The sequence below is a fragment of the Hyaena hyaena genome, unplaced genomic scaffold (assembly GCF_003009895.1).
Source record: "Hyaena hyaena isolate Hyena2069 unplaced genomic scaffold, ASM300989v1 scaffold_293, whole genome shotgun sequence".
NCBI classification, from domain to species: domain Eukaryota; kingdom Metazoa; phylum Chordata; class Mammalia; order Carnivora; family Hyaenidae; genus Hyaena; species Hyaena hyaena.
The window spans coordinates 169,447-182,716 of NW_024080925.1; the positions used below are offsets into that span (position 1 = coordinate 169,447).

The 13,270-nt window shown below is 37.1% G+C and overlaps 1 protein-coding gene across 6 annotated transcripts in view; it reads right to left on the minus strand.

The window, feature by feature from the left end:
* TDRD3 (tudor domain containing 3) overlaps positions 1–13,270 on the minus strand; it is a 165,092-nt gene that overhangs the window by 58,960 nt on the left and 92,862 nt on the right. For all 6 annotated transcript variants that reach the window (XM_039247281.1, XM_039247278.1, XM_039247280.1 and 3 more), the window contains exons 8-10: positions 7,288–7,428; positions 4,314–4,470; positions 3,615–3,740 (exon numbers count right to left, since the gene is read on the minus strand). In XM_039247281.1, the coding sequence (XP_039103212.1) occupies positions 3,615–3,740; positions 4,314–4,470; positions 7,288–7,428 (424 nt within the window). The remainder of the gene's footprint in view (positions 1–3,614; positions 3,741–4,313; positions 4,471–7,287; positions 7,429–13,270) is intronic.

Here is a 13,270-nt window from a genome sequence, read left to right on the forward strand (position 1 = left end):
AAAATTAAAAAAAAGAAACATATTAAACCAAACAGTATTTCCAAGTCTGTGTGATTAAAGTATTTCCTAGCCATTCAAGATAACTAGTTGGTCTTATTTTGGCACTAAAACTTTGAAATAAAGGATTAAGTATGACAGATTACAGGCATACCTATTTTATTGTGCTTCACAGATACTACATTTTTTACAAATTTGAAGGTCTGGGGCAACCTTGTGTCCAACAAGCCTACTGGTGTCATTTTTTTTTTCCAACAGCACTGCTCACTTCATGTCCATGTCACATAATTGGCACAATATTTCAAATTTATTATTATATTTGTTTTGGTGATCTATCATCAGAGATTATGACTTTCTGAAAGCTCAGGCGATGGTTAACACTTTTTAGTACTAAAGTGTTTTTTAATCAAGGTATGTACATTGTTCTTTAGGCACAGAGCAATCGCACATTTAATAGTCTATGGTATAGTGTAAACATAACTTCTATATGGGTTGAAAAATTTTTAAAAACTATTTTGTCCACTTTATTGCAATATTCACTTTATTATAATATACGCATTATTCTGGCGGTCTGGAGCTGAGCCTGCAATGTCTCCAAAGTGTGCCTGGACAAATATAAATCAAATCTGATTACTGTATTGCAAAACCGCCTCTGCTAAGCTTTTATATGCTATTCAGGGTTGTTTACACTAAGTAAATAACAATATTTCTATGTCCCTTCAGTTTGTGGTTTCTTCTGTCTCACAAACTAGATAGTAAGCTTCTTTGGAGCAAGAGCTACAAGATTCCTGTATTTCCCCAAATGTTCTGAAAGAGCTATTTTATTATATTCTGTATTCCCACCACTTACCATAGACCTGGCACAAATAAAGACTACATAAAATACATCTATTGAATGAAGATTTTCTCGGAGCTCTTGTAATGCAGTCTCACTTCAGTCTCAATCCTATTTTCCCCCTTACAGACACACAAAAAAAATTTTGCCTGAAAGCACTAAACAAACTTCATTGTTCTCACAATGAAGTTTCACAGCTGTCACAGCTTTGCAGTGCCATCTAGATAAAATAAAAACTCCTTAGGACAAAATGCTCTTGATCTGACCCAGCTTACTGCTTCCATCTCTGGCCCTCTGGCCCTACCTCTCCTACACTGTCCCAAAGACAGGGGACTAGTGTTGTGATGCCTCCAAGCCTGGATGCTCAGAGCTCCCTCTACTTGGCCTGTCCTTGATCCAATATCCCTCCACAGACATGTCTGATGGTCAGATTATACTCCTTGTGAAAGCCAAGGATCTAGAATATTATGATTATGAAGTCCATATTTTTCTCATGTGCTAGCAGATTCTATGTCATATTAACAGCAGTGACATAAATAAAACACATCTACTAACAGAATAACCTGTATTACCAGATGACTTCATAAATTCTGTCTTCTTAGAAGACACTGACGTTTGTTTCTGAGTGTAGTATCCACATCATGTATCTTATTTAACTTTGATGCCTTTTTCCAAATGGAATGCTAATATTGTTTCATTTTATTGGTATAGAGTATGTTCTCTGAGAACTGAAGCATTATAGGCACATGGGTCACAGTTAAATTACTATTCTGTCTCAGCCTCATTATGATTTAGGAGACACTGCAGCCATCAAAAGCAAATGTAGAGAGACAGAAGGACAAAAGAAAATCACCAGAGTTCTGACTGGGAGAGTATAAAGGAAGTTGGGACAAAAGTATCAGGAGTCAGAGATTTGAGGAAGCAGCAGAGATTCTTTTGCTGACTTTACAGAAGCAAACAAACATGATGGGAGCTGCCTGCCGAGGGGGTTGGGCAGCAAGAACCTCAGAGCTTGCAGGAGCTGAAAGCACACCCCAGGCAACATCAAGCAAGAAAATGGGGACTTTGCTCTTAATCTACAAGGATCTGAATTTTGCTAACAACCAGTGAGTTTATGAGAGAAGCTCAAGCCTCAGCCAAGGTCATAGCCCCAACTGAAATACTGATTTCAGGATGTGAAATCTTGACCAAAGGTCCCAACTAAGTTTGCCTGGATTCCTGACCCACAGAAACTATGAGATAATAAATTTACATTGTAAAACAATGTACCACCAAATCTGTGGTAATTCATTAAACAGCAATGGAAAACCAATACATTATTTTTTTACAACCAAGAAACCATTGCTGTTAAATGTGTGCTAACAAAGTCTCACCTACATCAAACACTTTTTCAAAACACATTGCCTTTTCTATATAATCTAGCAATGAGCTTCCATTTTCATGAAATCTGGGCATTTCAAATTTGTTATCATAGCATTTTATCTCCAATCTTTTTTTAAATTAAAACTTAAAGAGAAAACTGAATTTAAAAGTGTATCTCCCTGGGGTACCTGGGTGACTCACTTGGTTAAAAAATTGACTCATGATCTCACAATCATGAGATCCAGCCCTGTGTTGGGCTCACTGCAGAGTGCTGAGCCTGCTTGGGATTCTCCCTCTTTCTCTCTCTCTCCCCTCCCACTCCTCTCTCTGCCCATCTTTTGCTCATGCTTGTGCTCTCTCTCTTAAATAAATAATAAATTTAAAAGAAAAAGAGTTATTTCCCTAATGTTTTGGAATCATATTTTAAAAACATACTATTTTAGAAAATACTATATCTGTGCTTAGAAAAAAGATATACATGTAGCATACTTTATCTTTTCAGTATTTATGTTAATCACTAAAATATGTCATATTAAGGAATATGTCATATTATGGTAGCAAAATCACTCATTGTTTGAATATTTCCACATAATGTGTAATATGTGGAGAAAGAAGAGATGGGCCAATTTGACAGTCAAAGTGTCAGATAAGATTATATAATAATAAATTCTCGGGGCGCCTGGATGGCTCAGTCGGTTAAGGGTCCAACTTCAGCTCAGGTCATGATCTCATGGTTCATGGGTTTGAGCCTCGCATCGGGCTCTATGCTGACAGCCAGCTCAGAGCCTGGAGCCTGTTTCAGGTTCTATATCTCCCTCTCTCTCTGACCCTCCCCTATTCATGTGGTCTCTCTGTCTCTCCCCCCCCCCAGAAATAAATTTAAAAAATTTTTTTTTAATTTTTAAAAATTCTCTTACATAACAACCCGTTTCCATAGCTAAATCTGTTACCTAGTGAAGTTGGCGGAAAGAGTTTGGCAATATTACCTATCATAGAGTTAGAGGGCAAAATAAGCTATATTTTCAGAGTGTAACAATTAAAAATTTTGTTCTGTACTTCTGATAAACAGTAAATTTGTAATTTAAAAATTTTAATTTATAACACTCAGAATAGAAGTTAGTATGTCAGTTGTTTCATTAAATTTTTTTGGGTACAATTCCAAATAAAGTTTGGTCTTTTTAAAAGAAATCTACTCTATGCACAACTGGGTGGCTCAGTTTGTTAAGCGTCCAACTTTTGATTTTAGGTCAGGTCATGATCTCACGGTTCGTGAGTTTGAACCTCATGTTGGGCTCTGTGCTGACGGCGCAGACCCTGCTCGGGATTCTCTCTTTCCCTCTCTACCCCTCCCCTGTTCTCTCTCTCTCTCAAAATTAATAAAGATTAGAAAAAAAAAGAAATCTATTTTAAGGTAGCCTACCTTCCACACTCAAAGTCCCCATTTTAGACTCCAGGAAATCAAATAACGTGCTTGGTGCTGATGGCCTTGCATTTCCCAGCTCCTCCTCCTCTTCAGATCTTATTCTCCCCCTGCCTTTTCCTTTACCTGAAAGTAAAGCAAGACATATTTATTGTACATGCAAAAACAGAAGGAGAAAATATACTAAAACATAATCATCAGTCACCTATGATTATATTAACTAGCACCTTTAGTCCTCCAAAGTCAAATCTTGGAATTTGACTTTGTTCATGTAAATTATCTTTTAAGAGAAAAAAGTCACTTTTATAAAATTTTTCTTTAGCCACTGAGCCTTTAAAAGAATAAAGGATTAAGGCCTGAATGACCAAAGAATAACACTAACTAAAAGTCATGTTTGTTAATTTTAAAAACTTTACAGACTAGTCACTTATATAACGGGCATAGTTCTAAAAATAATTAATAGAACTTCTCACTTTATACCATATTTTCTCTATTACTTATAACAACCCTGTTAAATAAGGTATTATCAGACCTACTTTACATAAAGATGAAGACAAAGAGAGTTGGAGGAACTTGCACAAGTCTCTGTGATTCTCAAACTGATGCTCCTTTCACTTACCACAGTCCTCCCCAACCCCCCCAAAACCTCAGCTGGAAAAACAAACAATGCTATCTGGTACACTGCTTAATGAATTCTACCTCTCAGAGGTGGACCTGTAACAGGTTTGCTTTTATTGCTGTTAAGAAGTACATTCAGTGCTGCTTCTAAGTTGTTGCCGTTATCCATAAGAGCTTGCCTCGATGCTTCTTTACTGAAGCCCATTTCTGTTATGTGTTTCAGAGCCCTCTCATCAACCTGTAAGAAATTAAGAACAAAACTACACTAATGGCCAATAAATAAGCAAGGTATACGTTTTTAAGTATACGTATACTGGGTTTTTTCATCTTTTTTTTTTAAAGTTTGTTTATTTTGAGAGACAGAGAGAGTGGAGGAGGGGCAGAGAGAGAGGGAGCGACAAAATCTCAGGCAGGCTCCATGCTGTCAGTACAGAGTTCAATGCAGGGCTCGAACTCATCAACCGTGAGATCATGACCTGAGCTGAAACAAAGAGTCGGACACTTAACCAACTGAGCTGCCCAGGCACCCCATGTATACTGTTTTTTAACTAAAAATTATATTCTTGCTTACATAAAAAAATGTCATATTAATACAACATCCACTTGCTGTTTGTTCATACCAATAGTCAAGGAAAATTCTGTATGATATGTGGGGTTGTGCCCCAAGTACCTTCTGACTTCACAACTACTGTTACAAATGAGTGAATGAATGAATGAAAGACAAAGAAAGAAAGTCGTATATGTCAGAATAAAGCTTCTGAAAATAAAATGGTGAAAACCACCTACTGAAAATTTTTCTTGCCTGATACCTTTATATCCTAAAGAGTCACTTCTCCACAAGTACAAAGTATAAATTGAAGCTAACAAAATGGTGCTATCTCAGTAGTTTTATTTTTTTTACTCTCTCTGTTCCAGTATTCTTTCTATATTCATTAGCAATACTATCTATGATGCTTCTATAGCCTGTACCTCAAATAGGAAAATCTACTTTAAAATGCCAGAAACCAAAATCTCCTTGAAAAATCCAGAGCTGAGTAGAAGTCAAGAACTTCTTAAGTAACATAAACATACCCCATAAACAAATTTCTTGATGGTATCCCATCGGTCCCATATCCTCTTTTTTTCTTCACTCTTTTCTCTTTCTGCATCGTAGACTGGGTAATTTCTATTGCCCTATATCAGAGTTCACTGATTCTTTCCTCTGGCTGTTCTAGTCTGATGTTGAATCTGCTAATTTTTCATTTCAGTTACCGTACTTTTCTGCTCCAGAAATTCTGTTTCTTCTTCTTCTTCTTCTTTTTTTTTTTAATAAAATCTATCTCTTTACTGATATTCTCTACTTGTTCATATATTGTTCTCCTGATTTCTTTTCATTGTCAACATTTCTCTTCAGACCTTTGAGCATATTTAAGATAGTGCATTTAAAGTCTTTGTTTAGTTAGCCCAGTGCCTGGGATTCTTCAGGGAAGGTTCCTGTCAATTTTCTTTTTTTTTTTTTTTCCTATGAACAGGTCATACTTTGCTGTTTTTTGGTATGCTTTGTAATTTCTTTTTGGTTGAGAACAGAACATTTTGAATACTATAATGGCAGCATTTTTGGATACCAGGTTCTCCCTCCTCCACAGGGATTGCTATTGTTACTTGATGAAAGCTGCTGTTGTAGGTTTGTGTAGTGGCTTTTCCAAACTTTCTTTGCAAGGATTATATTCTTTGTGGTATGTGATCACTGAAGTCTCTGTTCCATTATCCTCTTTCTTCATCACTCAGTGTTCTGGATCTTCAAGTATTTGACTACCAGCCTTCAGAATTCTAAAACCATTGCTTTAGTGAGTACTTGTCAGCTCTAGTTGTTTGGGTGGAGAGGCCAATTCCTGGAGCTCTCGACTCCGCCATCCTTGTAACATCACTCCCTTCATATGTTTAATCCTTGCCACAACCCCAAATTGCTGGTCTCTGATGTTCCATGGCAAGACATCCCTGGAGAAGTATTTTCAGTTGACTGAAGTTTGACAGCTTCTTGAATTAGGGACCATATTTTTTCAGCTCACTGTATCTACCACATGAAAACTGACTTTTTTTAAAAGAATGAAATGGTCCTATGTTCAAGGAAGAGACAGCCTGGCCCATAGTTCTCCCTGGCCAATGACTGATTTAGAAGTGGACATGTGACCTAGCTCTAGTCAATAAGGCATAAATGAAATTTTCTGGAGATTTCAGAAAATATCTTTCTGTCTGATAAAATAGACCTACACCCTTTCCTTCTTGCCTTTGAATTTTCTGTGTGAAGATTTAATACATGGAGAATCCTGTAAGGCTGAGAAGAAAGTTAAAAAATCACAGAGATGCTCACCAGAGCTCCAACATTGTTATGCTGCTGAATTTATCAACCTTTGTAACCGTCTACTTCTGAATTTCTAGTTATGTAAAATAATAAATCCCTATTATTTAAGCCAGTCTTAGTATCCTCTACTCTAGAGATAAAATCATCTAAAGTCATTCAACTTCTAAAGGCAGAGAAAAAAGAATTCTTGTCAGTTCTCTTATACCTGAGAACACTGCAGCATACCAGAAATAACTCTGACTTCTATCATTTATCTTAAAAATCCATGTATATTTTGCAAATGAGACCATAATATACATTTATTTGTTCTAACATATTTTTTCCAAAGAGTGAAACAGAACAAAACAAAATCATTTCAGACAAAATTTGAGAAAGATGTGGAGAAGGGAAGGGGAAGAATGTTCCTGCGGCTTCATCTTATAGAAAATAATCTCCATTAAATGTCCTTTATTAAATTGGATGGCTTTTTATCAATCTATTCCAAAAGACATTATTCAGACATTAGAAATTTAAGATGGAGGTTTTAAGTAAATTATTTTTCAAACAATCTAGATGTTCCAGAAGTTTATTATAATCCTTAACAAAAGCCTTCTTAGAGTTGTAAAGTCTATTCATCACACACTGTATAAAGCCAGTGGTGGTTACGAGAAAGAACACAAAATCATCCAGGTGAGAAAGAACACATTAATTTTGTGGATGAGTCTTTAGCCTTACCAGTTCTCTATAGACACCTTCATGTTTCCCTTCAGATTTGGCTGACTTTTCTTTTTGTAAAATTTCTCTGTTTCGATTACCAGCAGCACTCATGTTGAGATTACTTCTAGCACCACCACCACCTCCTCCAAATGTCTTGGTCTTTAAGTAAGGGAAAGACAAAGAGATATAAGTAGATAACATTTAAAAATAGTTCTAAAGACTAACCTACAACCAAAAACATCTACTAAAACAGGCAACTAAAAGTTTTTTAATTATGTTAACTAATTCTTCTTAAAAAATATCTACTGGCAGGGGTGCCTGGGTGGCTTAGTCGGTTAAGCGTCCGACTTTCGCTTAGGACATGATCTCGCGGTTCGTAGGTTCGAGCCCCGTGTCGGGCTCTGTGCTGACTGCCAGCTCAGAGCCTGGAGCCTGCTTCAGATTCTGTGTCTCCCTCTCTCTCTGACCCTCCCCTGCTCACGCTGTCTCTCTCTCTCTCTCCTAGAAATAAATAAAACATAAAAAAAAAAATATCTACTGGCAATAATCTCTTCTTTCCATAAGTCCAGATGAAGCAATAAAAAATTTACATAATTATAATCTTTAAGCCTTCAAGGCAAGTCATCAGAATAAACAAACAGACAACACACAGAAAAAATAAAATAATATCAGCATTATGGAGATGGGTTGTTAAAATAATTCTAGGGACTGATATCATGAGAGCTGGGTTATAGACCCAGCTACATAGCAAGTCTATCTTTAGCAAGGCACTAAGCATGTCTAGGAATCAGTTACATTATGTCTATGATCCAACAGTATGAATATTTATATAAGCTTAAAAAGTAAACAAATAATATGAATTTTAACACTGGATTAAATTTCTCATTACTATTTACATTAATTACATAATATGCTATCTTACCAATTATGTATAAAAATCTTTAAAGTCTGTATTTCTTATTTGGCCTGAATTATTTGAATTATGTTTAATCACATTTGAAATCTGATTTGATCTTTTTTATCAAATTATAAAAAGACAAAAATGTAAAGAACATTAGTTGTAAAGATACAAATTCAAGATTGAAAAGCAACCCACTGCTGTTACTTGTACAATATCAAATTAAATATATGGTTATACAGTATCTTTATATCTCTCATAAATCCAATAAAAGAGGAAGAAGTCAAGACTTCATTTTTATTAGTGATAATAATAAATATTTTCACATGTATTTTATAATCATTATAGTAAGAAAACATCCTACATGTAAGTTTATATAACACTGGGAAATTATTCTGAATCAGATGAAAATATAAAAAAAATAGAATGTGAGCAACAGAAAAAATAGATAAGTATTAACTGGACAACATATAAAATATCTATTAGGTAGTTGATACATCACCACAATATTTAAATTTTATGTAAACCAAAACTAAAATCACATCTTTAAAGGCCAAAGGTGCATTACTAAACTCATTTGATTTTTGGTTTATGCAATAGATTTGGAAGTCTTGACAGTTATCACTTATATAACCATAAAGACAAATGTGAGCTTATGTTAGTGTAATAAAAAGCTTATGAGACGGGGAGAAAGTGTAGTATAGTTAAGAACATAGGTGTTAGAACTAGACAAGACCGGAATCAAAGTTTAGCTCAGCCACTTCCTAGCTCCTGCCTTTAGTCAAGTCACTTCCACTACTATGAGCCACAGGTTTCTCATGCTTAAACCTGGGATGAGAAAACCTACCTAACTGGGAAATTGTAAGAATTAAATGACCTCAATAACATAAAGTGATCAATTTAGTAACTGGCACATGGTAAACACTCACAACCCATGGCAACATAACTGTTCTGCTTAATGTAATAAAACACAGTTACCTGAGAACTCTGGACCCTAACCTGTAGCAAATTAAATATATTTTTGTAACTCCAAAAGTGCTTCTTCATTTGGTACCATCTCCTAGATTCTTTTATAATTTTCTTTCCATTTTTATAGATTAAACAATAGAATAAATACATTTTCAGAATTGTTTTTCACTGCTTTATTTATTTATTTTTTTTTTAATTTTTTTTTTTAAATGTTTTATTTATTTCTACGAGAGAGACAGCATGAACAGGGGAGGGTCAGAGAGAGAGGGAGTCACAGACTGAAACAGGCTCCAGGCTCCGAGCTGGCAGTCAGCACAGAGCCCGACGCGGGGCTCGAACCCACAAACCGCGAGATCATGACCTAAGCGAAAGTCGGACGCTTAACCGACTAAGCCACCCAGGCGCCCCTTCACTGCTTTAAAACAGTTGCTACTCACTAAACATAAACATCTAGAAACAACACAACTTAAATACCACCCACAAAGTAACTAGTGTTGTCCTTTATGAGCGACACCATCTTGTTCACACCATACAATTTAGGCATCCATGAAGTTATCATGACCATGAAACTGAAATGAGTCCTTAAAGCTCCCTAGCAATCTTAACATATTTCCCTAGTCCATCCACCCTCCCAGTACTCTAGACCACTGCTTTACACGGTCCCCTTACTTCTCAAACCTCCAACATCTTCTCCCCTATTGTCACTGTTGACCTTGATTACTTCCTCACTAAAAAAAACTGAAATAATCATTACAGAACTAGCATAGATTTTCCTACCCACTGATATCTGCACACTCGTGTTCTCGTAGCACCACGTATTTTATCTTGATACCATCCACATGAATGTCTGGAGGAATCTAAAGGAAATGAATTCCCCAACTGTACATTATTTCTCAGACCACACCTTCCATGATCTTTCAACAGCTCTCAATGAGTTCAATACTCCTTCTCCATGATGCAATTTCTGCATTCCTCTTGTTTTGACCCTGTCTTTCTGGTTGCACCTTGGCTGGCTCAAGTTTTTTCACTCAACCTCTAATGTTACAGGGTTCATTTGTTACTCTTTTCTCTTCCCTTCAGCACTCATTTGGTGATCCCATTTGGTTTCATGATTTTAAATAGGCATCCATGTATGCTTACAACTTCCAAATGCTTATCTCTTCCAAAGCTCACTTTTCCAATTATACTCTTCTGTCTCACTGCCTGTGAAGCCCCATGATGTCTGACAGGCAAACTTCAACATTAGTGTGCTCAAAACAGAATACCAGGGGCACCTGGGTGGCTTAGTCAGTTAAGCATCTGACTTCGGCTCAGATCATGATCTCATGGTTCATGGGTTCAAGCCCCACATTGGGCTCTGTGCTGACTGCCATCTCAGAGCCTGGAGCCTGTTTCAGATTCTGTATCTCCCTCTCTCTCTGACCCTCCCCTGCTCACGCTGTCTCTCTCTCTCTTTCTGAAATAAAACATTTAAAAAAAAAACCAGAATACCAAATTTTTATCCTCAAACCTGTTCCACTATAGTCTTCTCCAATTCAAAGTAAGAAACTTTAACCTGCCAATTTCTTTGGCAAAACCCTTAGAATCTTTCATGATACCTCCTCTCATGTGCCACATTCAATCTCAGAAACCATGATAGTTCTACTTTCAAAATTCCAGAATCTGACCACGTGACACCACCTATACAGCTGCCATCTGCATTCAAGCCACCATCATTTTCCCCCTCCCTGGATTACTTCAATAATTTCCTAACTTGTCTAATTCAATCTTCTTCTCTACAATCTACTCTGAACATAGCAGCTAGAATTTGCTTTTTATTTATTTTTTTTATGTTTATTTATACATTTTGAGAGAGTGAGAGCATGCACAAGAGGAGGAGAGGTAAAGAGAGAAGGAGAGAGAATCCCAAGCAGGCTCTGCGCTGCCAGTGCAAAGGCTGACACAGGGCTCAATCTCCAGAACTGTGAGATTGTGACCTGAGCCAAAATCAAGAATCAGATGCTTATCTGACTGAGGCACCCAGGCGTCCCCAGAATTAGCTTTTTAAAATGTAGGTCAGTTGAGGTTACTGTTGTGCTGAAAAACTCTAAAGGCTCTCATTTCTCTCTGAATAAAGACTACTTTGTATTTTTTTTAACACGGCTTACAGAGTCATACATAAGCTGACCGACATTATCACCACTGACTTTATGTTCTACTTCTTTTCCCTTTGTTCTCCCTGTTTCCATAGGCTACCTTCCTATTCTTTGAACATATACTCCTGCTTCAGAACCTTTGCAAAGACTTTTCTTTCTCAGGTAACCATATAGCTAATTCTCTTACCTCCTTCAAGTCTTGGCTCAAATCTCATCATCTTTTTTTAAATTTTTTTTTTTTTATGAGAGAGAGAGAAAGAGAGAGAAGGGGAGGGTCAGAGAGAGAGGGAGACACAGAATCTGAAGCAGGCTATAGGCTCTGAGCTAGCTGTCAGCACAGAGCCCGATGCAGGGCTCGAACCCACAAACCGTAAGATCATGACCTGAGCCGAAGTTGGACGCGTCACCGACTGAGCCACCCAGGTGTCCCATATTTTTTTAAATCTTTTTTTCATCATCATGAGACCTAATCAAATTACTCTATTTAAAACTGAAATCTGAAACTTACTTATTTAGCAAGTTTATATTATTTAGTGTCCTTACTAGAATGTAAACTACACAAAAAGAATTCTTAATTTCTGACCATCCTATTTTAAAGTGTACCTCATCCCCAATCACCACACTCAACTACCCAACCTACTCTATTATTTTTTCTCCCTATAGCACTTACTGACATCTAACTTACCATATAATTTATAAATGGTCTGTGTCCTTTATTAAAATATGAGCTTGATAAGGGCAGGGATCTTTTGTCTATTTATTCATTGACTTAACATAAGCATTTTTAAAATTTAAAACAATAATTTTTTGTCTGTGTTTATTTATTTTTGAGAGAGAGAGAGAGAGACAGAGTGCAAGCAGGGGAGGGGCAGAGAGAGGGAGACACAGATTCTAAAGTAGGCTCCAGGCTCTAAACTATTAGCACAGAGCCTGAGGGGGGCTTGTACTCATGAACCATGAGATTATGACCTGAGCTGTAATTGGTTCTTAACCAAATGAGCCACTCAGGTGCCCCTATTTTTAAATTTATGTATTTATTTCGAGAAAGACAGAGATCCAGAAAAGAAGAGCATGAGCTGGGGAGAGGCAGAGAGAGAGAATCCCAAGCAGGCTCCACACTACCAGCCTGATGTGGGGCTTGATTTCATGAATCAAGAGATGATGACCAGAGCTGAGATCAAGAGTCAGATGCTTAACCACCTAAGCCACCCAGGCACCCCTAATCTAAGCATTTAGAACACTTCCTAGAATATAGATTTTCAAAAGATTGCTGAATAAAGAAACAAAGGAAAAAATAAATGGAAATTATGGCTGGATCATGTGCACGAGATTACACCAAATCCACATAAGTGTTTAAATGGATGATCATAAAACATCTTTTCAAAACAACTGTGCTGCTATGATTTGCTGTTCAGACATTTATTTAAGTTTATTTATTTATTTTGAGAGAGAGAGTGAGAGAGAGAGAGAGAGAGCACAAGAATGAGTAGGGGAGGGGAAGAGAGAGAGAGAATCCCAAGCAGGTTCTGCACTGTCAGCACAGAGGCAGATGTGGGGCTCAAACTCACAAACTGTGAGATCATGCCCTGAGCCAAAGTCAAGAGTCAGATGCTTAACCGACTGAGCCCCCCAGAGACCCCATTGTTCAGGCATTTAGATTAAATACAAATCTGTGTGTGTGTACTTACCTATATAGAGAGATACATGTAAACATAAGGATAATCCATAATACACATAGATTTATTCCTAAATTTGCCAGTGGGTAACACTGGACAAGTCTGGGTAGTTTTGAGCCATCAGTTCTCTTATATATAAACTTAAAAGTTTTAAGTTTTGACGGAGGACCAAGGGGGAGAAGAAGGGCGGAAATGGTGGGGGAAAGGGAGAGAGGCAAACCATGAGAGACTCTTGAATGCTGACAAAAACTGAGGACTGATGGATGTGGGGGGGAGGGGGGGATGGGCATGAAGGAGGGCACTTTGGGGATGAGCACTGAGTG